Source organism: Psammomys obesus, unplaced genomic scaffold (assembly GCF_907164565.1).
Source record: "Psammomys obesus unplaced genomic scaffold, mPsaObe1.curated_primary_1811, whole genome shotgun sequence".
Lineage (NCBI taxonomy): Eukaryota > Metazoa > Chordata > Mammalia > Rodentia > Muridae > Psammomys > Psammomys obesus.
The window spans coordinates 4,615,634-4,639,623 of record NW_026596158.1 but is presented as its reverse complement, the minus strand read 5'-3'; the positions used below and the strand labels follow the sequence as shown (position 1 = coordinate 4,639,623).

The following is a 23,990-nucleotide window of genomic DNA, read 5'->3' as shown; positions in this document are numbered from 1 at the left end:
TGAGGTTTCAAAGGTTAGAACAAGCTCTCAATCTCTCTCTCTCCCCCCCCTCTTTCCTCTCCTTCCCCCATCCCTCCTCTCCCCTTCTTTCCCTCTCCCTCACTGCCTGCAGCTTACATCGGTGAGCTCTCAGCTCCTGCTCCAGCACCTTGCCTGCCTGCCTGCCTGTCACTACGCTCCCTGCTGCGATGACCAGAGACCAACCCTCTCAACTGTAAGCCAGCCCTCGCTGAAATGTTTTCTTTTGTAAGTTATCTTAGTTATAGCATCTCTTCAGAGCAATAGAACAGTAACTATGGCAGCTGATTACTGGGGGTTTGGGTTTGGTGTTTCACAGACAAGGTTTCAGTATGTAGCCCTGGCTCTACTGGAATCTGCTGTGTGGACCACACTGGCCTAGAACTCTCGGAGATCCACCTGCCTTTACCTCCTGAGTGGTGGGATTAAAGGAGGTGAGCTATCTGGCTCCAAAAGCTAATGTTGCAAAGTGAATTATGATTTCCTATGGGAGACAGCTGGCATCTGCTTCCTACTCAGCAATGGACTAGCCACATACTTCACAATGTGAAACAGAAGCTCCCCGGGCCTCAGTTTCCCATTTGTCCTCTGAAGGAGAGCCACCCCTGAAGGACAGAGAGGAGAGCACTGCTCTTAAGAGGCACATCCCTAAAAGCAGCTTCGCCCAGAGTCACACCCCAAACTCAGAACACATAGGGTGGCCAGACTTTAAAGCATTTTCTAACGGACAGGGTGGTTCACTCCTGTAATCCCAGAACTCAGGGCTAAGGCAGGAAGAGCAAGAGCTGGAGGCTAGCCTGAGCTATAGGAGAGACCGTGTCTCAGAAGAGCCTAAATAAGTACATGGTATTTTAACAACAAAAACGTTACCAGTTAGGGATCTCTGTCTTCACCAGCAGATATAGCAGCACAGAGAGAAGATCATCAGCACACACGGTCTCCAAATTCACTGCAACGGGGAAACACAGTCTCCATGAAACACCAATGGAAGGATAAACGGAAAACCCCCCCTCCAGCAACCAAGAGCAAACCCACACGCCCATAAAATCAGACTCCGGGCAGAAAACACTACAGTTTCCTTGACAGTGTCCCGCACAGATGTCAGAGTTCAAGACCGGCCAGGACTACACAGTGAGGGCCTGTCTTAAAAAAAAAAAAAAAAAAGAAGAAAAAGAGAGAAAGAAAAGAAAGAAAGACAAGAAAAAAGACGGGTGAGATAGCCCACACCTGTAACCCCAGCAATGGGTGAGCTGAGGCCAGCCTGGGCTACATGTGACCCTGTCTCAAAACATTGACAATGAAACCTAAGTAAGTACCAAACGGCACAAAAAGAACTGACCACGTATGTCCCGGCTACCTCTGCCACCCAGTGTCCCTGCTGAGACTAGACTTTGGGAGAGTTTATGGACCCGTTTCCATGGCTGCGGGTGGAACCCCCCCCCTACCCCCCATCGCTGCTGGAGGCACACTGGACACTTGCTTGATTAGCCCACTCAGGATCCCCTGGGGACCGTTCCTTTACTTCCTTTGTCTTCAGCTGAGGGTGGAACTTGGGTGGAGGGGCTCGCTTGACCACTGAATGACAACCCCCAACCCCTATTTTACTTTTTAACCCGGATTCCACCCCCACTCCCACACCCCACCCACAAACACATCCAGGCCAAGCTGAAGCCGCCTCTCTCATGTCTCAGGATTTGCTAACCTACTCCTGCCTAACACCCCGCCCCCGGGCATACTCCCCATGCAACTCTGGTCCCTCCTCGATGGACCTTGGCATCTGCCACCTCAGCCACCGCCCCGCCCCTTCCCAGCACCAACCTCTCGGGCTGGGGGACTGCGTCGTGAGCTGCATCACCTTCCGCAGACACAGCAGCTTCTGCTGCGGGGACGTACACTTGTTCAGCTGCCCCAGCTCTCTCTTTGCACGAGGGATGTTGAAGCTGGGATTTAGAGAGTGCGAACGTCAGGCCACGGCGGAGGGCCCTCCTGATCCTGTCCTGGTCGCACACCTGAGACCTTTCTCACAGCCACACGGCGTGCCCGACAAGAACAGACCGTGGAGTGGTTTCACACAGGTTGGTGGCGTACCACGCGGCTTGCAAACAACAGAACTTCACCAGTGATTCAAAAACATTAAAAAATCCAGGAGCCTGACCTAGAGGTGAGGCCTGTGAGCCTGGCACTGGGGAGGCTGATGCGGGGGGGATTGCAACTTCAAAGCTGGCCTGGGCTACAAGGTGAGTTCAAGGGCGTCTGGGTTACATACATCTCAAAAAGATACAGGCCGGAGAGATGGCTCAGTGGTTAAGAGGATGGAATGTTCTTATGGATGACTGGGGTTCGATTCCCAGCACCCGCACTGGGCAGCTTACAACCGCCTGTGACTCCAGCTGCAGGCAGATCGAACTCCTCTGGCCTGCGAGGGCACCTGCATTCACGCGCGCACACCCACTCCGAGAGACATACAGACGCGTAATTCAAACAATAAAACACAATTTTAAAATACTATGGGGCTGAAATGGTGGCTCAGGGGTTAAGAGCACTGGCTGCTCTTGCAGAGGACGCAGGTTTGACTCCCAGAACCCAGATGTCTGTAATTCTAATCCCAGGAATTCTGATGCTCTCTCCTGGCCTCCAAGGACCCTGATCCCATATGTGCACATACATGCGGGCAAAACACTCAGACACATTAAAATAAAATAAAAATGAAGAAAAAAACTCATTCATTCACTCAAGACAGGGTTTCTCTGTGCAGCCTTGGCTATCCCAGACTTGCTCTGTAGACCAGGCTGGCCTCGAAGTCACAATTATCCGCCTGCCTCTGCCTCCCTGAGTGCTAGGATTATAGGCGTGCGCCACTGTGCCCGGCTCAGGGCTGAAAAATTTTAAGTGGCAACAACAACGACAACAACAAAAAATAATAACTTTACAAAATGTAATAAAAGCCCAAGATGGAAACATCCCAAGAGTGGGGAGAGGCTTACAGACCGACACTTCAGCCATTTTTATCCTAATGAAACTTAGCTGGCAGTGACAGCCCTGCAGCTGGGTTCTCTCAGACTGGCAGGTGAGGGCAACGTCTTCCTCGTGACTCACACGCCCATCCAGAGGCCAGTTACACCAACCCCGCTCCCCTCAGCTCCCACCCAGCTGGCCCACTGGCCCACAAGCACAGGAGACAGGAGGGGAAGCTACAAGGCAGTCATGGGTCGATTTCGGCCGCCTGTCATCAGCTGGAAGCGAGTACTCAGCTCCTTAGTTGGGACCACATCAAATCTGGGGCCACTGCTGTTGCTATTGCTGCTGCTGCGGTCACTCCCACCAAAGTGACTGAGGGGAGAAGCTGGCTCCCCCGCATGCTAATTGGTAAAGCTGCAGGAACCCTTACCTGAACTCAGGTTTCACGCCAATGTCCTTCTGCTGGAGATCTTGAAGGCTTCTGGTGATCTTGTTAAAGGCAGCATCCTGGCAACAAAGATTTGAACAAAGCTTCAAACTTCTTTTAAGGTTTTTGTTTGCTTGGTTGGTTTTGAGACAGGTTCTCTCTCCATGGCCCTGGCTGTCCTGGAACTCACAGATACCTATCGGCCTCTGCTTCCTGAGGGCTGGGATTAAAGACACTAAGATCTAGTGTTAACTGTTCGTGAGTGTGTGAGTGTGTGAGTGTGTGAGTGTGTGAGTGTGTGAGTGTGTGAGTGTGTGTGTGTGTGTGTGTGTGTGTGTGTGTGTGTGTCCTGTGTCTCTGCATGTGACTGCAGGTATCCACAGAGGCCAGAGGAAGGTGCTAGGGCTCCCAGACCTAGAGTTATGGGAGGTTGTGAGCCATCCTTCCTGGGTGCTAGGAAGCAAACTCTGAGCCTTTGCAAACGCGGTGTATACTCTTAACTGCTAGAGTACCTCTCGAGCCTCAAACTGGGCGCCTCTTAGGTGAGGGCCCTCATCGCAGAGAACAAAGACTGCACACACTCACCTCGCTCGCCTCCATGGTCCCCACGTACTTAAAGATGAGGTCGTAAATGTCATGATGGACATACATCTGTGGAACGGACAGCGGCAGCTCGGGGCGTCCATCAGGTAACAGGAGTGTCCCGGCCACCGCCCCACCCTCTCCTTACCTCCACCGCCTGCTTCATCAGGTTCATCTGGGCCTCCTGCTTGGCAAGAACCTTCTAGGATTCAAGAGAGACGCCGGTTGAGGGTTTAGATCTGCAACACGGGCAAAGCGCTGCCGTTCTGTTTAGATGCCTGCTTACCAAGTGAGAGTCCCGGAGGAGCTGCTGGAGGCATTTGGTGTAGAGGGCGTTGACAGAGTCCTGTGCAACACAAAACGGAGAGGGAAGAGCCCTCTTACCACCAAGGCCCGAGTGGGCAACAGCCAAAGACTGTTAGATCTAGGAGATATGCCAGCATTATCAACTCATCTTTTCAAGTGGGTGTTCAACTCTTTAAAATTACCTTTCGTTCTTCAGAATAAGCCTGTGGGGGCGGGGGAGGAGGAGCACGTACGCTATAGCAGCTGCGCACGAGTCGGAAGACAACTTTGAGGAGTCGCCTTTCTCCCCTTGCACCACGTGGGCCCAGAGGATCCAACACACTGTCGGCTAAAGCACTCTCAGCCTCTGAGCAACTCTGTCGGTCCTCCACGCATCTGTGTATTCGGGTGTGCGGAGGTCAGGGGCCAGCCTTGGGTATCAGTTTTCACCTTCCACCTCACTTAGAGGCAGGCCTCTCTGGCTGTTTGCCAGTCTGCTGAGTACTTCCAGCCGGCTGGCTTACACTGGAGGATTCTCCGTCCGGCACCTCCCAGCCTTTTCTAAGTTGTCCAGCTTTTACGTGGGTTCTGGGGATCTGAGCCCAGGCTGTCTGTCTTGCATAAAGAACATTTTCCAGCCACTGAACCCTTCTCCTGGATCTCAACTTTTCTTTTTCTCTCTCTCCCTTTAGGGTTAACAGGGTGGGGTAGTTTCTTTATGGTACTCATTTTTAGACTTCTGAGATTTTTTTTTCACTTCCTGAAGGGCCTTATGCTATTTGTACAGTAGAAACATTTTCCACAAAACTTCCAGCCTCAGAGTCGGGCCCCAGCGGTGTTCTGGAGCAGACACGCTAGCCAGCGGCTCTGGGGTGAGTGAAAGCGGCCAGCTGGACAGGACAAGCCACGGCTACTTACTATGTGCTGGCGGAGGCTCTTTCGTTCACATTCCCGGAATGTCCGGTGGAAAGACGCGATGTTCTTGTCAAATCTCTCCGAGTGTCTTCCCAAAAATTCTCTCACATCTTCAATGGTTTTCAGGGAAAAAGGATCTGAAGAAGGTGCTGAAGGCTCTTCTGAAAAAGCAGACTGAGGGTCAGGCTGGCTAGTTTTCGGTTTCCTGACCAACGGGGCCTGGGGGGTTAACAACCTTTCCCCTGTTCTGGAAGGGACTAGAGCCCTTGTTCAGAGAGAGGATGGCCACGGGCCAGGAAATGAGCAAGGGAAGGCCCTCATTTCCAAATGCTGCCCAAGAACAGCCCAGTCGCAGGACAGCCTGGAGTCCAGAAAGCCACACAAGGCCTTTTCAGGGAACAAAATGGCAGATTAACGTGTGGCCCTAGGTAGAGACCCATGGGGATGAGAAGCCTGTTCCGGACAATTCGGCTTCACGGTGCACTTGGCACGGGAACTGTGCCAAGTTTCCCAGGGCAACTGACAGTCAACTGAGAACCAATGAGCTCTCAGGGAGGCAATGGCGCCGCTGCTTTCATAACGCCACAAAGCTAACGCCCGAGGCTAGGCCCAGACAAAGCCAGGGCTCCAGCTCTGCACAGCTCCAGGGACAACCTTCCTCCCAGGCCGATCAGAGCGGTGAGGCCTCTGTGAACAGCTCTGCCTGGGGTCCTATCAAATCCTCCATGGCAGCCCCAAGCCACGTCACCTTGGCAAGGAAGACTTAGCTCAAGTCCCAGAGGGGACTTCCTTAAGGTCAGGCAGGTCGTTAGTGGGCCCTCTGATGGTGTGTGTGTGTGTGTGTGTGTGTGTGTGTGTGTGTGTGTGTGACATTCGAGCGTTTAACAGCTGTGCATGGGGGAAGGAGGTGCTCACATACTTCTCCTTATAGGGAGAAAAAGGTGATCCCCCCCTCCCATCCCCGGGTACCTGAAGTCTCTCTCTTCTCCAGAGGATGCGCAATGCAGAGAACGCTGAAACTCTCTTCATTTTCGTTGTAGAAAGTCTCTTCGAAGAGGATGGGCACAGAGAGAAGGCAAGCGAAACCAGCCCCTAGCTTAATCCTGTTTCCTTCAATGAGGACATCCTGGAATCAGAGAAACATCACTGGACCAGCCTGGGGTAGCAAGCACGGAGACCCCCTGCAGCCTCTTCCCGGAAGGCACATAGGCGGAGCATGCCGCTCCACCCCAGTGCGGGCTAACTGAACACACGCCTAAGGAGCGTGGAACAGATATGGTGAGATATGAGCGTGGAACAGTTACGCACCAGGCCTCATGAGCCTCGGGGGTGCCAGCCTGAGCAAGTGTACTGATAACCCACACCCTCTGAGATCTGCCCCAGTACCCACAAGCCCCTGATGCTCAGGCCCTGGGGTCAAACTGAAGATCACCCCCAGTGAGAGTAGTGGTCAGGGTGACCTCTGACCATGTATTAGTTGGGGGTGGGGGGGGATGGGGCTAGCTGAGTGTAAATGAAATGTCCACTTCTCAGAGCCTGTCTGCTTCCATTAAAAAACAAAAAGCATCCACGATGGGCGTGGCGGCTTGTGCCTATATTCTCAGCACGAGGGAGGCTGAGGCAGGAGGATCACGAGTTCCAAGCCAGCCTGGGAAATATAGCAAAACCCTGTCTCAAAAATAAATTAATACGGGCTAGGCATGGTGGTGCACACCTTTAATCCCAGCACTTGGGAGGCAGAGGCAGGCTGAACGTCTGAGTTTAAGGCCAGCCTGGTCTACAGAGTAAGCTCCATACCAGCCAGAGCTATGCAGTGAGAACCTGCCTAGGAAAAAAACAAAAACAAAAACAAAAAAATAAAAAAACAAAAACAAAACAACCACAACCAAAGAAATAGCTCACTAGGATACAGACCTGAGAAGGGGTACACCAGGAACCTCAATATACAGGGAGATGACTCCGCTTGGCTGAGGCAGGGAGTGATGAACTCCAGCCCAAACCCGCCTTGTGTCACAGTCTGGGTCCAACTCACTGTTACCATGGCCTCTTGTCTCAAAGGTTCCCGAACAAAGGCAGAAGGCCCATAACCCTTTTCAAAAGCTGCTACATACTTGTAAAAATCCATATCTGATGCCAGTGACTCGAAAGGCTGAGAAAAAGGTTGATCTCGCCTCTGTCTGCCCCACCCCCCATCAACTCTGAGCCACCCTAGCAGTGAGTACCTTTCCATCCAACGTCTGAAAGCGTCCTTCCGTGGGTACCAAGACGTAGGACTCGAACTGGCAGCAGGCCTGTACACTACTCGGCAGGCTTCCTCGGCAGGGCACTAAGACCTGGGAAGAGAGGCAGGATTAGCACCAGACTGAGCGGGCCAAGTGGCTTCTGCAGCCCAGATGTCTCCAAGGAGCCTCAGCTGGAATCTGTCGGGCCGGGGACCTGCAGAGGAGGGCAGCACTACTTGGAGAAACAGCCCTGGTTAAGGCTGGAGGCCTGGCTTGTTGGAACCGGCATCAAGTGCGTTTACTCCCTGAGCCACCTAACAGGCCCTCACTATTTTAACGTCTTTCTTTCATTTCAAATTCTTTTGAGCCAGGGGCTCTCTATTAGGTAGCCCTGGCTGTCTGGGACTCCCTCTGTAGACCAGGCTGGCCCCTCACGACCTTTATCCAGCTTCAAAAATTAGGAATCCAGTGGCCAGTCACGTGGTATATCTCCATCTATGCCCAATCTCTAGGTTATTTTGAAGCGAGTACCAGAAAGTTACATAAGGTAGAGAAGGGCTCATCCGTATATATTTTTAGGGATGCATCTCTGAACAACAGGGCTTCTTTTAAGAAACAGGACATGGTGCTGGAAGACGGCTCAGCAACTAAGCTCAGCAGCTAAGAGCACGAACTGCTCTTGCAGAGGGCCTGGGTTCAGTTCCCAGCACCCATGTCAGTCACCTTGCAACCACCTGTCACGCCAGCCCACAGGGAATCCAACGCCGCCCTCTTCTGGCCTCTGGGGGGGGGGGTACTGCACATACATGTACAAACACACACAGACAGGCAGATTTACATATAACTTTTGCAAAATAAAATTAAGTTCCAACCATTATTATGCACAAATGCCCACTCTGTATTTCCCTTATTACCTCCTAGTTTTTCCTTTTTTCTTAAAAACATTATTTTTAAAAGATTTTTAAAGTTTTATGTGCACACAAGCGTTCTGTATGTATATCTTTGCATTACATGCATACAGTGCCCACAGAGGCCAGAAAAAAGGGTGCTGGATCCCCTGGAACTGGAGTTACAGGCCATCATGACTCCATGTGTGTGCTGGGATCTGAACCCAGGGCCCTCTGCAAGAGCAGCAAGAGCTCTTACCATTGGGCCTCTCCTCCAACACAAATGCTTAACTGCTGACACCCATGTCTTCGAGGTTTATATTTCAGGAAGAATAAAACTTCCTTGTATGTGTTTAAATTCTATTTTATAGCTTCTGCTGAACTCCCTGGGAGTCCCCCAGCACTGACAGAAAAATAGTGGCATCTGCCTGTAACCCCAGTCCAGGCAGGAGGAAAATAGTGCAAAGTCAGTTTGAGGCCAGCCTGGGATATTGCCTCAAAAAAAGAAAATATGAAATGTTAGGTACTCGCTTATTTAAAACAACGACCTAACTTTATTTATTTTGCATGTGTGTCTGGGTATCCACGGAGGCCAGAAGAGGCTGTCCAATTCCTTGAAAGCTGTAGTTAAAAAAGCATTTGTGATATGGGTGATATGAGATATCCAAACTCTGGACTTCATGACTGCGCGGCAAGCGCTCTTAACTGCCGAGTCATAATCCCTCCAGGCCCCTCACGTCTCACATCTTTTTGTTTGTTTGTTTGCCTTTGTTTTTATTCTATTTTTTATAATTTATTCACTTTACATCCTGATTGTAGCTCCCACCCTTCCTCCCTTTTCCCTCCCTTCCCCTCCCCTAGTCCTCAGAAAGGGGGAGTCCTCCTCCCCTACCATCTGATCCCAGCCTATCAAGTCTCATCAGGACTGCCTGCATCTTTCTCTGTGGCCTGGCAGGCTCCACTCCGCCACCAGGGGGAAGCGATGACAGAGTGGGCAACAGAATCCATGTCAGAGACAGAGCCTCCTCCCCTTCTTAGGGAACCCACAGGGAGACTGAGCTGCCTATGGGCTACATCTGAGCAGGGGGTCTAGGTCCTCTCCATGCAAGATCCTTGGTTGGTGCATCAGTGTCTGCAGGACCCACTGAGCCCTGATTTGTTGGCTCTGTTGTTCTTATGGAGCTCCTGTCCCCTCCAGGTCCTTCTATTCCCCTATTCTTTACATGCATGATATATACTCACTTATAAGTGGATATTAACCATATAAATACAGGATAACCATACTAAAATCCACAGACCTAAAGAAGCTAAATAACAAGAAGGACCTGAGGGAGGATGCTTAATTCTCATTTAGAAGGGCAAATAATAGACTAGATACCGGAAGTGGTTAAACAGAGGGAACAGGGTGGGAGCCTTCCACAGATGTCCTCTGAAAGACTCCACCCAGCATGGGATCGAAGCAGAGGCAGAGACTCACAGCCAAACTCTGGGCAGAGCGCAGTTCTGACATCTTAACTAAAAAATTCGGGAGGTCTCTGGGAATCAACTTCGAAATGGACTACCGGCTGCACAGGGCCTCGCAACTCCATAAGAAGTACAGCTGAGGCCGAAGTCAGAAAAGGACCCTCAAGATGGAGATTGGGTTCCGCAAGGACGTGCCTAGCACGTGCCTAACCCCTGGGGGCTCTGTGATGGCCACGGCTGTGCTGAGGTGGGGAATATGCTGTCCGTCCATGGAACAGTCCTGCTCCAAGCCTGCACCTGGCCTTCACAGGACCAGGATTTTCTGCATGTTCTGAGAAACCTGACTCTAATTAAAATTACATCCTGTCTGTGTGCTGACACCCCCCCCCCCCTGCTGGATTCACATCACCAAGCGTGCCAGGCGGAGTAAGTGATGAACGTGCGCTGACTGAATGGGGCCCCTTCAGCTTCAGACACTCGCCCTTCCTCAGGTTCCTGACAGACCTGGAAAGGAGGCTAATTCCTTCCGGTTCCAAGAGAGACGCTGCCCTGTTGCACAAAGCCCACCTCCACTGATCTACAGGCAGCCCCAAGCCTTGTTTGTTTGTTTTACAGTTTTGTTTTGAGATAAGGTCATGTTTGTAGCCCAGGGAAGCCTGGGACTCCAGATCCTCCCCCTCTGGTACCCACCTGCCTTCTTTCAGGTTTTTTTTTTTTTTTTCTTTTTCTGACAGGTAAATGGACACATCCCCCAGGTCACAAAAGGATCATGGACAACTTTCTCCAATCCTCCACCTCCCAGCCAGAGCGACTCCATTCTGCAGCAAGCCACCACTTAGCTTCTCTATGCACCAGGATGCCCTAAGACAGCCATCCTTCCCACGGCTGGGCAGTGTTTGCCGAGCCTGGCAGGATCTGTGATGATAATCACATCTCGGAACCTTTCCAGGTCTGGTGCTGTCTGAGCCTTCAGTCACCGGGACTGCTTTGACACGGGGCAGTACCTGAACCTGAGCATGCGCCTGTTCCGCCGAGCTTACAGTCATTATTGAAGTGGTGGGGTTGTTGGCTTAAGAAAACGTAGCCACCTGCAGTGACCCACAGCTCTGTAAATAACCCTGAATGAATGAATTCATCTTTACTCATCCACGTGAATGTAAATGAGTCATTGGTGGTGGGGGGTACCGTCTCACCCTGGGGCTAGATCTTAATTATGTATCTCTCCTGCAAAGTCAGGAAGTAGCAGCCCATGAGCCAGCATCCCAGGAGACAGACCTGCCCAAGCGGCTCTCAGGAAGCCTCAGGTACATTATTAGCCTGCGCAATGAGCACAGAGGTGGCTATTAGAGCGGCTTGGGTGTCACAGGTGCCTCAGAGTGTCGGGGACGGAATTGCCATGGTGCAACCAGGTGGCAGGAAGAACAGTCCTCCCAGGAAATCAAGACCTGGCAGGAAGCCAGCTCCATCTAGGGGATCGGTCTGGCTCCCTCCCCCAACCCCCGCACCAGCTGCCACACCCATGGTACTGCGGACCAGCAGAGCAGGGGATCATACCAGCTTGTCTGTAGGAGGAAATGTCAGAGACGGCTGATACTACGGACATACGTTTATTATTCCATCGTTTTGTTTTCTATGTTTGAGTGTTTTGCCTATGTGTGTATGCCTGTGCCCTGCACGCATTCGCTGCCCACAGCGGCCAGAAGAGGGCATTGGATCCACTGGAACTGGAGCTACAGGCAGTTGTGAGCCGCCCTGTAAGTGCTGGGAATCAAGCCTGGGTTCTCTGAGATCAGCCAGCACTCTTAACCTCTGAGCCATCTCTCCAACCCAAAGACAGTTGTTTTTTTTTTGTTGTTGTTTGTTTTTTAAGATTTATTTATTTATTATGCATACAGAGCTCTGCCTGCATGTATGCCTGCATGCCAGAAGGAGGCACCAGATCTCATTATAGATGGTTGTGAGCCACCATGTGGTTGCTGGGAGTTGAACTCAGGACCTATGGAAGAGCAGCCGGTGTTCTTAACCTCTGAGCCATCTCTCCAGCCCCCGAAGACAGTTTTTAAAATGTTGAGTTTATTTCTTTTTTTAAAGCTCCGTGGTTACAGTTTGAATCTGAGATGTCTCCCATAGTTCATGACTTAAATACCTTGTCCCAGGCTCACATTGCTATCAAGTCTGTGGAGCCTTTAGGAGGTGGAGCCTAGAGAGGGGAGTAGGGTCACTAAGGAGGGGCCTTGGAAGGTGATACCTGTTTCCATCCAGTTCTGGTCCTGTACTCCGCTTCCTGTTCCTCTGTGATGTGGAGACAGTCTCTGGCAAACACTCCCGCCATCATGACTACTACCATGCCTTCTCTCGCATGCTGGAACAGAGCCCTCTGAAACTGTGAGCCCAAATAAACCCTTGCTCCTTAGTTGCTTCTGTTGGGTATTTTTGTCACAGCAACCAGAAAAGTAAGTGCTGTACCCATAAAGGACCCTGAACTCCAGAGAAGATCCTAGCTTGGTTAATTCTTGGCCCTGGTGCCAAGTTCCCAGAACAGGAATTACTAAACTGCTGACGCCATGCTGCTCCCTCAGAAGTGACAGGGAGGATTCGGAACCTTCTGGAAGCAGGTTTGTCCCACTAACAAACATGTACATCACACAGCACAGCGGACAGCTGTGACCCACCTGCCCATGCCATGAATAGCAGGGGACCAGAGCGGGTCACCCAGCTCCAGCCTCACCCTGAGCACGCTGGCAAGAGTGGTCCATTCTACTGCGGGGAAGCTGGTCTCACCCAACGACGCCAAGGCCAGAAAGGTATCGCCACCCAGAGTGGGCCTCAAGTGGCTCCTGTGGCTATCAGGAAGCCAGAGTGGAGTCCTATGTCAAAAGATGGGGCTGAGCACAGTAGTGGGCATCCGGGATCTCAGCACTGAACCTGGGTCCTCACAGGCTCCGAGCCTGCTCTCCAGCCCCGTGTCTGTTTATTTACTTACTTATCTAGTCTCGCCATGTGGTGTATGCTGCTCCCACACTACGCAGCCCCAGCCTGAGCTATCACGCTATCACGTGTTTGAATTACTGGCCTGTTTTGTCATGCTCCGCCTCTAATTTCTTTTTCTTTTTTAAATAATGAATTCCATGGCTTCCAAAATCCAAATTAAAAAAAAGAAATCTCCGGTTAAAACATATGAAGAAAAATACTAATCATAAAACGCAGACCACGCTTCAGGAAGAGCGGGCTCCCCCGGGAGACAGACAAGCTGTGTTCTGTTTTTCCAGAAAAAGCCACCCACAACCGGAGGCTGTCCTGAGCCGACCAAACTTCTCCTTCGGTTCCAGTCCTCAGGGGCCCGACCTGAGCAGTCACCACAGGACAAGAGGAAACACAGCCTGAGGTGAGTGGGGAAAGGGGACACAGAGCTGCCAGGGACTTCCCAAGCAGGGGCAGAACAACCTCAAAGGCAGACAAACTCGACTTACAGTGAAGCTTTGAAAAAGAAAGGGGGGTCTCGGAGGGTCGCTCAGGCAGGGAGGGGCAAGACTTGAACTTAAACCCCAGAACTCATGTGAAGAAGCCAAACAGAACAGGTCTGCTAGAGCACACAGGTACTGTCAGCAAGAGAGCCCTGGGGTGGTAGGCTAGCTAGCCTAGCTGCATAGCTGTGCAGTAATTCAATGAGAGAGCCTGTACTGAAAACAAAAAAAGGTGTAGGGTGTAGAGGAATGATGCCTGAGGCTGACCTGTGACCTCCACATGTGCATACACATGTGCCTTAATACACACATGATAATGGGATAGTTCAATGGTAGAGCCCCTACCTAGAATATCCCAGTGAGGGGCTGGGGTGTGGCTCAGTGGCAGAGCCCCTGCCTAGAATCCCCCAGTGAGGGGCTGGGGGTGTGGCTCAGTGGTGGAGCCCCTGCCTAGAATCCCCCAGTGAGGGGGCGGGGTGTGGCTCAGTGGTAGAGCTCCTGCCTAGAATACCCCAGTGAGGGGCTGGGGGTGTGGCTCAGTGGTAGAGCCCCTGCCTAGAATCCCCCAGTGAGGGACTGGGAGCATGGGCTCAGTGGTAGAGCCCCTGTCTAGAGTCCCCCAGTGAGGGGCTGAGGGTGTGGCTCAGTGACAGAACATTTGCCTAGCATGTACAAAATCCTGATTTGCCTCCTTGACACTACCCCCCCCCCAAAAAAAAAAAAAAAAAGAAAGAAAGAAAAGAAGCCCACTGTCCTGGTTGTTTTTTGTCAACTTGACACAAGCTAGAGTTATCTAGAAAGATGGAAACTCAACTGATAAGCCCCTTCCATCAGATTGGCCTGTGGGGCATTTCCTGCTAGGTGACTGACGTGGGAGGGCCCAGCTCAGGGGTGGGGGGGCAGGGCCACCCCTGAGCTGGGCCCTGGGCTGAGTAAGAAAGCAGCTAAGCAAGCCAAGGAGGAGCAGTGAGAAGGCAGCCCTCCTTTGTAGCCTCTGCTTCAATTCCTGCCCTAACTTCCCTTCATGACGGACATAGATGCAAACCAGGCCAACCTCTAATGTGCAAAAGGCAATGTCCCCCCAGGTCGTTAGCTGGTGGCCCTTTTGGGGAGGTTCTGAAGGCTTCCAGGGTGGGGCCTAACTGGTGGAAGCAGTCACTGGTGGGCATGCCGTGGGCGGAGCTTGTCCTCAGTCCCTCCCTGGCCATTTCCTTCTCTAGCCCTGAGATGAAGAAAGGTCTGTATCACACACTCCCGCCACAGACCAGAGTCAACAGTCCAGACAGGACAGAAACCTCATAGTACTAGTCAAAAATTAACTCCTCCTCCGACAGGTGGTTTCTGTTAGGCATTCTGTTACAGTTATCAAGGAGATTAACTAAAGCTCCCAACCCAAATGCTGGCCCCTCCCTGGAAACCACCATTTCTTCTTCCACACCTGTTCCCTGGCCACCTTGGAGGCTTGGAACTGTGGCCTGTGTCGTAGAAATTCTTTCCCTTTAGGAAACACCTTTCCAAGCGATGTCCTAATTTCATTTCTGCTACTGTGATAAAACATCCTGACCAAAGGCGGACATAGGAGAAGGCTTTACTTGACTTCACTTTTCAATTACCATCAGTCACTTGGAGGTTGGGGGAAATTCGGAGCCAGGAAGTCAAGCAGACAGTCACATCACACCCACTGTCAAGGCGGAGAGAAACGAATGTACCCATGCTGGCTGCCTGTTGCCGCTAGCTTTCTTCCCTCTTCCACAGTTCAAGGCTCGTGAAACAGCGTAGCTGTTCTTCCTGAATCAAGTATCAGTCAGAGAATCCCACAGACCCCGCCACAGGCCAGCCTGATCTAGATATTTCCTCAATTGAGACTTTGTCTTCAGGTGATTCTAGCTTGGCACAAAATGACATATCTTAAATTAATTATTAAGTTGGTGCCGAGGACTGAACCTGGGTTCTCTGCAGAAGCAGTTAAGTGTGCTTTCTTTCTTTTTTTTAAAAGATTTATTTATTAAGTGTAAGAGTGCTCTGTTTTCATGCACAGCAGAAGAGGGAATCAGATTCCATTACAGATGGCTGTGAGCCACCATGGGGTTTCTGGGAATTGAACTCAGGACCTCTGAAAGAGCAGCCAGTGCTCTTAACTGCTGAGCCATCTCTCCAGTACGGCTGTAAGTACTCTTAGGCAATGAACACGAGGCCCTGTAAGCTGACATTTAAAGCTAACCATGCCACTAACGTAGGACCTCACAAGCTCCCTGCTTCCACAGCACACCCAACTGAGCAGATATGAACTGCTGAGCACCAGGGCAGAACCATGATGTCTGCCTTCTAGGAGCACTGAAAGCCAACAAGGGAACGAGAGAGCTGAGTACCAGGACAAAGGCATGATCCACCACGGACAACGGGCAAGAGTGTGGAGGCGGATGACAACCCAGGTGTGTGGCCTAGTTTTATGTCAGCTTGACCTCATCTGGCATCATCTGAAAGGAGGGAACCTCAATTGGGAAAATGACCCCATAAGATCCAGCTGTGAGGCATTTTCTTAATTAGTGATCGATGAGGGACGACCTGGCCCATAGTGGATGGTGCCACCCCTGGGCTGGTGGTCCTGGATCCCCTAAGAAAGCAGACTGAGCAAGCCAGGGGAAGCAAGTCAGTAAGCAGCATCCCTCCATGGCCTCTGCATCAGCTCCTGCCTCCAGGATCCTGCCCTGACTTCCTCTGATGATGAACAGCAGCAATAAGGAAGGATAAGCCACAGAAACCCTTTCCTCCCCGTCTTGCTTTTTGGTCATGGTATACCATCACAGCCCTAGAAACCCTAAGACACCAGGCTTCAGTCTCGGGAGGCTTCATCTAGGCAGGAGTTTGAGGGGCCCCCACACGGCGTAACAGCCCCCTCCTGGGGGAGGGGGACACAGGGCGGCTTTGTAACTGACTTCCTCTAAATGTCGAATCAGCCTGCCACATTTCTGGCATTGCTCACCCTTGGGGACAACCCTCAGAACCCGTAGACTTACGGTGCCATGGATCTGGGCCACCTTGCTGCACAAGTCGGGGCGCCACTTCTGGAGGGCCAGGTAGAAAGGGTTTTTCAGGAGGTCTTCATCATACAGAGCCATATGGACTTCAGAGGGGTCCCAGTGAGCTTCCTGGAACGAAGGAGGGAAAGGCTATGAATAGAGACAGGGCCTCACTATGTAGCAGTCAACCTGGAACTCATTTTCTAGACCAGGCTGACCTTGAGTTCAAAGAGATCCACCTGCTTCTGTTTCCCAGTTTCGGGAATAAAGGGTTTTGCTGCCACACCCAGCATCGCTGGTTGTGGTCTTGGCTTTTCGGTTGTGGTTACCCACAGACCCTTGCATGCAAACACACACAAACACACACACAACACAGAGAGCTCTAAGGACTGAGCCCAAGGTCTGTGCTTACTAGGCAGGCATTCTACCAATGAGCTAAATGCCCATCCTCTTGATTTCTGTCATTTGCTTTGGAAGCAGAGTCTTGCTCTGTATGCAGCCCAAGCTGTCCTCGAAATCAGGATCCTCCTGCCTCAGTCTCCCCAGCTCTGGGGTCTACAACGCCATGCTCAGCTTTCTCTATGCTCTTTCATCCGGAGCCAGCCCTGTGGCCTGACTTAACAGGCTATGATTTCTGAGCATCGGCATCCAAAGGCTTTGTATATTCCATCCTCATTCTTAAGATACCTCAATAAAAGCATGCTGGGAAACAGCCCAACTAAGAAAACAAAACAAAATGGTGAGCTGGGCAGTGGTGATGCATGCCTTTCATCCCAGCTCTCAGGAGACAGAGGGAGGCAGATCTCTGAGTTCAAAGCCACCCTAGTACACAGAGTGAGTTCTAAGACAGCCAGGGCTACACAAAGAAACCCTGTCTCGAAAAAACAAAAACAACAAACATGGAGGGGAGAGGTGCCCATGTGATCTAATGAGCACAGCCAAGCAGGAACAAAATGCAGTCACAGTTATGCCAAGGGAGGCCAACAAAAATATCCAGAGAATAATGAAGCAAGGGCAGCTGAGAGCTGTCAAGTTCGGACCTGGTTACAGAGCAAAGGCCACCTGAAACCAGGCCCCCTCCAGCACCATCAACATAGCCTGTAACTTATAAACTCCCCAAACTTCTCACATGTCTGTCTCCAACCCATCTGGATTTTATTTCTGTATATGCTATAAATCAGCAGTTAATTTCACTTTCCCATATGGTAAGCCAATTGTCCCAGAGTCACTTTTGGCATTATCTCCGTCTTCCATGCATAGGAAAGCTGTCTTTGCCATACTCCAAGTCCTTGTGTGTGTCTGTCCTATTTCCATGCCGTGCTTGTGTTTCAACGGTCTAGACCAGGGCTGCTCAAAAAGAGATAGATGAAAAATAGAATTACAGACACAGACCATATGGTTGAATAGAAATTTTTATTGTATTCGTTTTGGTTTGAATTGTTACATTTTCAAATAGAAACTTTTGTTGTTATCTGTTTTGTTTTGAATTATTATATTTTCTACTTTTTTTTCGGGGGGGGTCTTGCACAGGGGGGGCGCTACAGTGTGCGTGGAAGGGTCAGAGGGCAACTCGCGGGAGTTGGTTCTCTCCTTCCAACCTGTGGGCAGGTCACAGGTGGAATCCAGGTCCTCAGCCTTGACAGCAAGTATGTTTGCTGACTCTATACCCTGCCGGCCAGCTGTACTTGTTCTGTTTTTATTGTACCAGATGGGTCTCAAGCCCCTGGCCTCCTGTGATCTTTGTAACTCAATTCTCTAAGTATATGGGACTCCGGGTGTGTACCACCAGGTCTAGTAGCCACTGTTTAAAAAAAGAAAACAGCGAACATTTTATATATTGGGGCTGGAGAGGTGGCCCAGCGGTTAAGAGCACTGACTGCTCTTCCCAAGGACCCGGATTCACATCCCAGCACCCACATGGCAGCTCACAACTGCCCGTAACTCCAAGATCTGAAAGCCTCACACAGACAAACATGCAGGCAAAACACCAATGCACATAAAAAAATTAAAAAAAAAAACATTTTGTATATTATAACCTATCCAAAATATACTTTCAATATACAATCATTGTTCTAAAATTCAAACTAATATGGCTAGTGAGATAGATGGCTCAGTGGATGAGGGTGCCTGCCGCCAACCCTGATGACCTGAGTTCAATCTCCACAACCCCCGCACGGAAGGAGAGAACTGACTCCTGCACTCCGTCTTGGAATTTCTTTTCTAAATTATTGTTTTTCTTAATTATTTTATGTGCATGGGTGTTCTGCCTACCATGTGCATGCATGGTATATGTGGAGGCCAGAAGAGGGCATCCTATCCCCCTGGAACTGGAATTACAGATGGTAGTGAGCCATGTGGGTGCTGAGCCTTGAACCCGGGTCCTCTGAGAAAGCAGCCAGTGCTCTTAACCTCAAAGCCACCTCTCCAGCTCCTGTCCTGTGATTTCTATGCCCAAAACACACACACACACCCCCAAATGCTTAAAATAACATTTTTAGTGATGGAGAGAATAGCACCCCAAAATAGTTATTTCATGAGCCAAAAAAACAGACAAGATCAAACTCCATCTGTCCAGATGGAAAAGTCTCCCTGACAGCCACAAGAACCCCACACCAAATCTCGTGGCCCAATGAGAGCTGAGTTGACTATTGGCCCCATTGGGGCCTGACCCGAGGAGCTAAGGGGACTTTTAAGAAGAGCAACCCCCCCCAAAAAAAGGGGGTGGAAATAATTCCTTCTTGTGCCCCTAGGGATACCTTGGTAACAGTTCAGATATTTGATTCACTGAATTCAATTATTGCCAGAGCCAGGTAATCCTTCTACGAGTCCCCAGCAGAAGGGGAGAATGCAATTTGCCAAGACAGAGCCACAAGGGAATGGCGTTCTTTCCCGTTTCTGACAGTTGGTTCCTCAGGGCCTAGTGAGACAGCAGAAGATGCTATGGATAAAGACCACTTGAGAAACAGGATGGACGTTATGGGGAGATGAAGCTGGGGAAGAACATGTCGTGCTGGCAAAGCTCCAGAATCGTCCCTCTCAGCTAGGAGATACAAGCCAGAGAGGAAAAGGAATAGCAGCGGATGGGGAGAACTGGAGATGAGACCATGCCATGATGTACCAGAGTGATGCTAAGGATTCAGGAGGGTTTTGCGCAGACAACCTGGATTTTCTTGTTTTTGTTTCCTCTGTGTAGCTCTGGCTGTCCCGGACTGGATTTGTAGACCAGGCTGGCCTGGAACTCACAGTGATCCACCTGCCTGTGCCTCCCTGAGTGCTGGGATTAAAGATGTCCACTACCACACCCGGAATTATTATTATTATTATTATTATTTTTTAATTAAGATGAGTCCAGAAAAGTCTTAAGAAACCAAGACCAGGGGGTCTTGCCCATCCCTGCCAGACCTCCAGTGATAATTCACGGAAGTCAGTAGCATTAAGTCAGAGATGCCAAAAGCCCCCGAGCTCGAGCTACCTGAGGCCAGCCACCCTGTGAACAGGACAGCCTTGAGGCTTCCCATCAGTCCGAACATTTCAGGACACAGCGTGCACACAGGGCACTGTGGTTTTGTGGTCTTCAACCGTCCTGACGACCCGGATGAGTCTTGTGATAGGGTGCAGGCCTGCTCCTCCCAGAGAGGCACTACCTCGAAGTGTGACAGGACCCTGAGCAGGCACGCTTTTCAAGTGATGAGCAAGGCCCTCCAGTGATACATGATTCAAAGGGTGGGGGCAGGAAAACTTTCTATTCATCTATTTTTAATATCAACGGAAGCACGGGAAGGATGTGCTCTGCACTTCCTATCACTAGTCCTTCTGGCCCTGTAACATTTACAGACCCAGGGCCATATTTTTCTTAAAACCCCTCCTTAAAGCACTGGGCTTCAACATCCGCATCTGGCTCGCTGGGAGGCTGGGAGGAAGCCAGAGGGCAGCTGCCTCTCCCAGGTGGGTGAAGGGTTAATCTCAGGCCACAGCCATGCAAGTAAAAAGGGAAGGTGCCCCAAATAAACCAGACACTGAAGCTGGTCAAACAGGGTGACACTGGAAAGGCGCTGTTAGGTTGAAAGGGTCAGGGAGGCAGCTAAGTCTGGAGGGGTTATGATCACTTCCCAGAATGCCGCCCTATCACCCTGCCATGCGCCCATCCCCTTGCTAGGTTCTCAGGCAGATGGGTAGGACCCTCTCTTAGTATCTCCCAAACCTGGCCGACCTCTCCTAACACCGAACTGACTCCTCCCCAAGTCTGCTATCTATAATCGTTTGGTTGCTCCTCAGCACCCCTCGGAGAGGAAGAAGTTATCGGACACCAGCCCAATGTCGCCAGCTAAAAATCAGGGAGTTGTCCTAACAGCGGGAAATCATTGAACGGCACACAGACAGATCAATAACAAAAAGCCTGCAGCGGCCTGGTATGAGGACGGCACAGTCCGGAGGGAACTCAGAGGCCCAGTCGTGACCTTGACCCCAAGGGCTATGCAGGCACTACCTCTGCTCTCCTAGTGCTGCTGCCTGCTGAGGGAGCTCACCCAAGGTCTAACCTGGGAATACACACCTTCACCCAACTTCAAGACCCTGTCTGCTTTCCCAACAGCGACTCCTCTACCTCTGCCTCTCAGATCTCATACACACACCTGTCCTGGTGAGCCATATCCAAGTGACCTCTCCAACAGCGAGGTCTATGCAGTATTTTTGTCTTCCCCTCTGAGGCCCCAACCAGCTAAATGGTCTGTACTTGCTGTTCGGCCTTTGTCCACTTTTGCAGCCTCATCATTCCCCATCCTCCTACAGCTTCCCAAAGGGATGGGTTCTGAAACTATCAAGACCCATGGGTGGCCCCTGTGTGGCTGCCACCATCTCCTCAGACAATGGCCAAGTCCTACAACAGCTAAGTTCAGGATGCAAACGGCCAGCTAAGCTGGCCAAGTGACCGATCCCTGAGAGACAGTACGAACTGGGGTTCAGGGCTCTTAGACCCTCTGGGCTGCCACACCACCAAGGCCTGCACTGGGGGGGAGGGGCTATCAAAATGCTAATATGCGTGGCTGCGCTCCGGGGTCAACGGAAAGTCTATAATGTTTAATGAAAGCACGAGTCTCTGACCACAGAACTGAAAAAAAAAAAAAAAAAAAATCCCAGCCACTGAGCAATACGTCTGTCCAGTCTCACCAGACCTCTTGCCCTGAGTCCCTTACTCCTCAGTGATGATGTTTCTCTGGCTACCCGCTGCGAGTGTCCACGTCCCCTGCAGCTGGAGGGGAAGCTGGAGGGGCACCGCCTGGCGCGCGCGCATCTAGGCAGTCCGTTTTCCACCAAGAAACTGAACAGACTCTGAGCGATGAACGTCTCTGGGTACCTACCTAAGAGTTTTCCGTAAGTATTCTTTCTCTATCTACTGGACAAGAGGACCTCGCCACGTTTTAAGCAGGCGGGGGTACTCTGTCCACCCTCAGCCCTTGCGGGGACCACCATCAGCTGGCCTCCACGGGGACTTATTTGTACACACAACCTCCTCCCCAAGTATCCAGGTTGGCCACCGGAAAACCCCCCGGCTACAAGGCCTGCGAGCGACGGCTCCGCCCACTGCCCCAAGTCCCAGCTCCGGGGACCCGGGCCTGCCTTGGAGCCCCGGGGACAGAGGACGCATTCTCCGCGCCGCCTCGCCTTCCCGCCGGACGCAGTGGACGGCGTGCGCGCCGCTCTGCGGACAGCAGAGGAACGGGAGGACTGGGAGGCTCAGTCCGGAACGGGTCCTGGGCCCGGGGGGCCCATTAGCCCAGCCTGGGGCTTCGGCTCAGCACAGGGAACCCCTCCCCCTTCCGCTCCCGGACCCCGCCCGACCTCGGCGCCCCCCACCAGAGTAGGGAGACGCTAGAGGACACCCGCCGAAGACACTTACTTAAGAGGCTACATAGTTTCACCTGTGTGCTACGACAGCACCTCCCGGGCCCTGGGCTGGGACCTGAGCGCCCACCACCCGGGTGCGGCGGCTCCACTCTACACCCAACCTCTTTACTCCGCCGTTGGGCAGAGCCTTGCCTTAATCTGTCCAATAAGAGGGCACCTTCGCCGAGACTGACACGTCCACAGAGCAATCATTAAGTCTAGTTGAGTCGGGGGTGGGGCTCAGGCCACTCCGCGCTTCCTACTGAGGCTGGCCCCGCCCAGAGCCAGAGAGTGCGCGTGCCCAGAATGAGAGAGGCGGGCCCTAATAGAGATCTGACATTAGGGGTGGGGTCCAAGCTGAGTCCCTGAAACCGGGCTGGACCGCGATGGAGAAGGAGAGCCCCACCTAAGTAGCCAGCCTACCGGGCCGATCGCCCCGTGCTGCCGGCGACGCAGACCGGAGGTGCCCAGTCCTCCGAGCCACATTGCTCTGTTGTCCACAGGGTCTAGGAGTCAGTGTCCCTCGGTCCTGTCCCCTCACTAGCATGGGCTCCGAAGGCTAAACCTCTTTCTACCGAGCCTCAGCTTTCCTCGTCTGCAAAACAGGAAAAAGTTGGACTTGCGGGGCGCTTAAAATTCCAGAATTATAATGTATGCACGGGAGGGACTGGAGGGAAAGCCACACTTGACCTCCCCTGGCCGGGCCCCGCCTACCCCTGGTCCAAGGGGAGGGAGCTCGGGGCCCAGACCCGTGGCGGGAGGCGTGTCCTAGGAAACTGGATCCTGCTGCCCTTGGCTGGGCTAAGGCGCGCGGCTCAGTTTGGAGACGTGGGATCGACCAAGGATGGGGTCTGCACTCTGCGCTTCCCAGGGAGCCGCCGTGAAGGAAAAAGTTGTGCAGAGACACTGCGCGTGACCCGGAGCGCGTCGAGGGGGAAATGGAGGAGCGGATGGGAGGTAGCTAACCAGACTTGCTCTGCGCTCGGGGACCTCGGAGGCCCACGTCGAGGGTCGCTGGAGAGCCCCGTGGAGAGCGGCGGCGAGGAGATGAGGAGCGTTCGGTCCGCCTGGCCCAAGACCGGCGTCGAGGCGGGAGGCGACCTGCGATGCTGAAGGGGGCGAGTGGGGCGCCGCCGCCGGAGGGCACCGCCATGGCGAGGGAGGAGTGCAAGGCGCTGCTGGACGCGCTCAATAAGACCACGGCGTGCTACCATCACTTGGTGCTGACCGTGGGCGGCTCCGCGGACACGCAGGACCTACGCGAGGAGCTGCAGAAGACCCGCCAGAAGGCGCGCGAGCTGGCCGTGGCCACCGGCTCCCGGCTGACCGCGGCGCTGCGCGACCGGGGCTTAGCTTCCGAGGAGCGCGCGGAGTTCGAGCGGCTCTGGGTGGCCTTCTCGGGCTGCCTGGACCTGCTCGAGGCTGACATGCAGCGCGCGCTGGCGCTGGGGGCCGCCTTCCCGCTGCACGCGCCGCTCCGGCCCCTGGTGCGCACCGGGGTGGCCGGCGGCTCCTCCGCCGTGGCCGCGCGCGCCCTGAGCGCCCGCACCCTGCGGCACGAGGCCGAGGGCGACATCGACGTCGCTGACCTGCCCCAGCTGGAGCGCGAGGTCCTCCAGGTGGGCGAGATGATCGACGACATGGAGATGAAAGTCAACGTGCCCCGCTGGACCGTCCAGGCGCGGCAGGCGGCGGGCGCCGAGCTCCTGTCCGGAGCCAACGCCGGTGCGTCCTCCGTCGGGGGCGTTTCCGTGGAGGAGCGCGCGGGACCCTGCGACCCCAGTAAGGCCCTGGCCGCCACCGTCTTCAGCGCCGTGCTGCTGGTGGCCGTGGCCCTCGCCTTGTGTGTGGCAAAGCTGAGCTGA

The 23,990-nt window shown here is 52.6% G+C and overlaps 2 protein-coding genes across 3 annotated transcripts in view; one reads left to right on the top strand and one right to left on the bottom strand.

Moving 5' to 3' along the window:
- The window catches only part of Ankrd27 (ankyrin repeat domain 27), a 45,430-nt gene extending 23,174 nt beyond the window's left edge, over positions 1-22,256 (bottom strand). For both annotated transcript variants that reach the window (XM_055594719.1, XM_055594718.1), the window contains exons 1-11: positions 22,139-22,256; positions 16,240-16,371; positions 7,408-7,518; positions 6,155-6,311; positions 5,189-5,346; positions 4,272-4,331; positions 4,134-4,187; positions 3,989-4,054; positions 3,407-3,483; positions 1,837-1,958; positions 889-967 (exon numbers count right to left, since the gene is read on the bottom strand). In XM_055594719.1, coding sequence (XP_055450694.1) covers positions 889-967; positions 1,837-1,958; positions 3,407-3,483; positions 3,989-4,054; positions 4,134-4,187; positions 4,272-4,331; positions 5,189-5,346; positions 6,155-6,311; positions 7,408-7,518; positions 16,240-16,341 — 986 coding nt within the window. In that variant the 5' untranslated portion in view covers positions 16,342-16,371; positions 22,139-22,256. The remainder of the gene's footprint in view (positions 1-888; positions 968-1,836; positions 1,959-3,406; positions 3,484-3,988; positions 4,055-4,133; positions 4,188-4,271; positions 4,332-5,188; positions 5,347-6,154; positions 6,312-7,407; positions 7,519-16,239; positions 16,372-22,138) is intronic.
- Positions 22,257-23,276: 1,020 nt separating this feature from the next.
- Positions 23,277-23,990, top strand: Rgs9bp (regulator of G protein signaling 9 binding protein). The gene has a single exon (XM_055594664.1). The coding sequence runs from the start codon at positions 23,277-23,279 to the stop codon at positions 23,988-23,990; it is 714 nt and encodes a 237-aa protein (XP_055450639.1).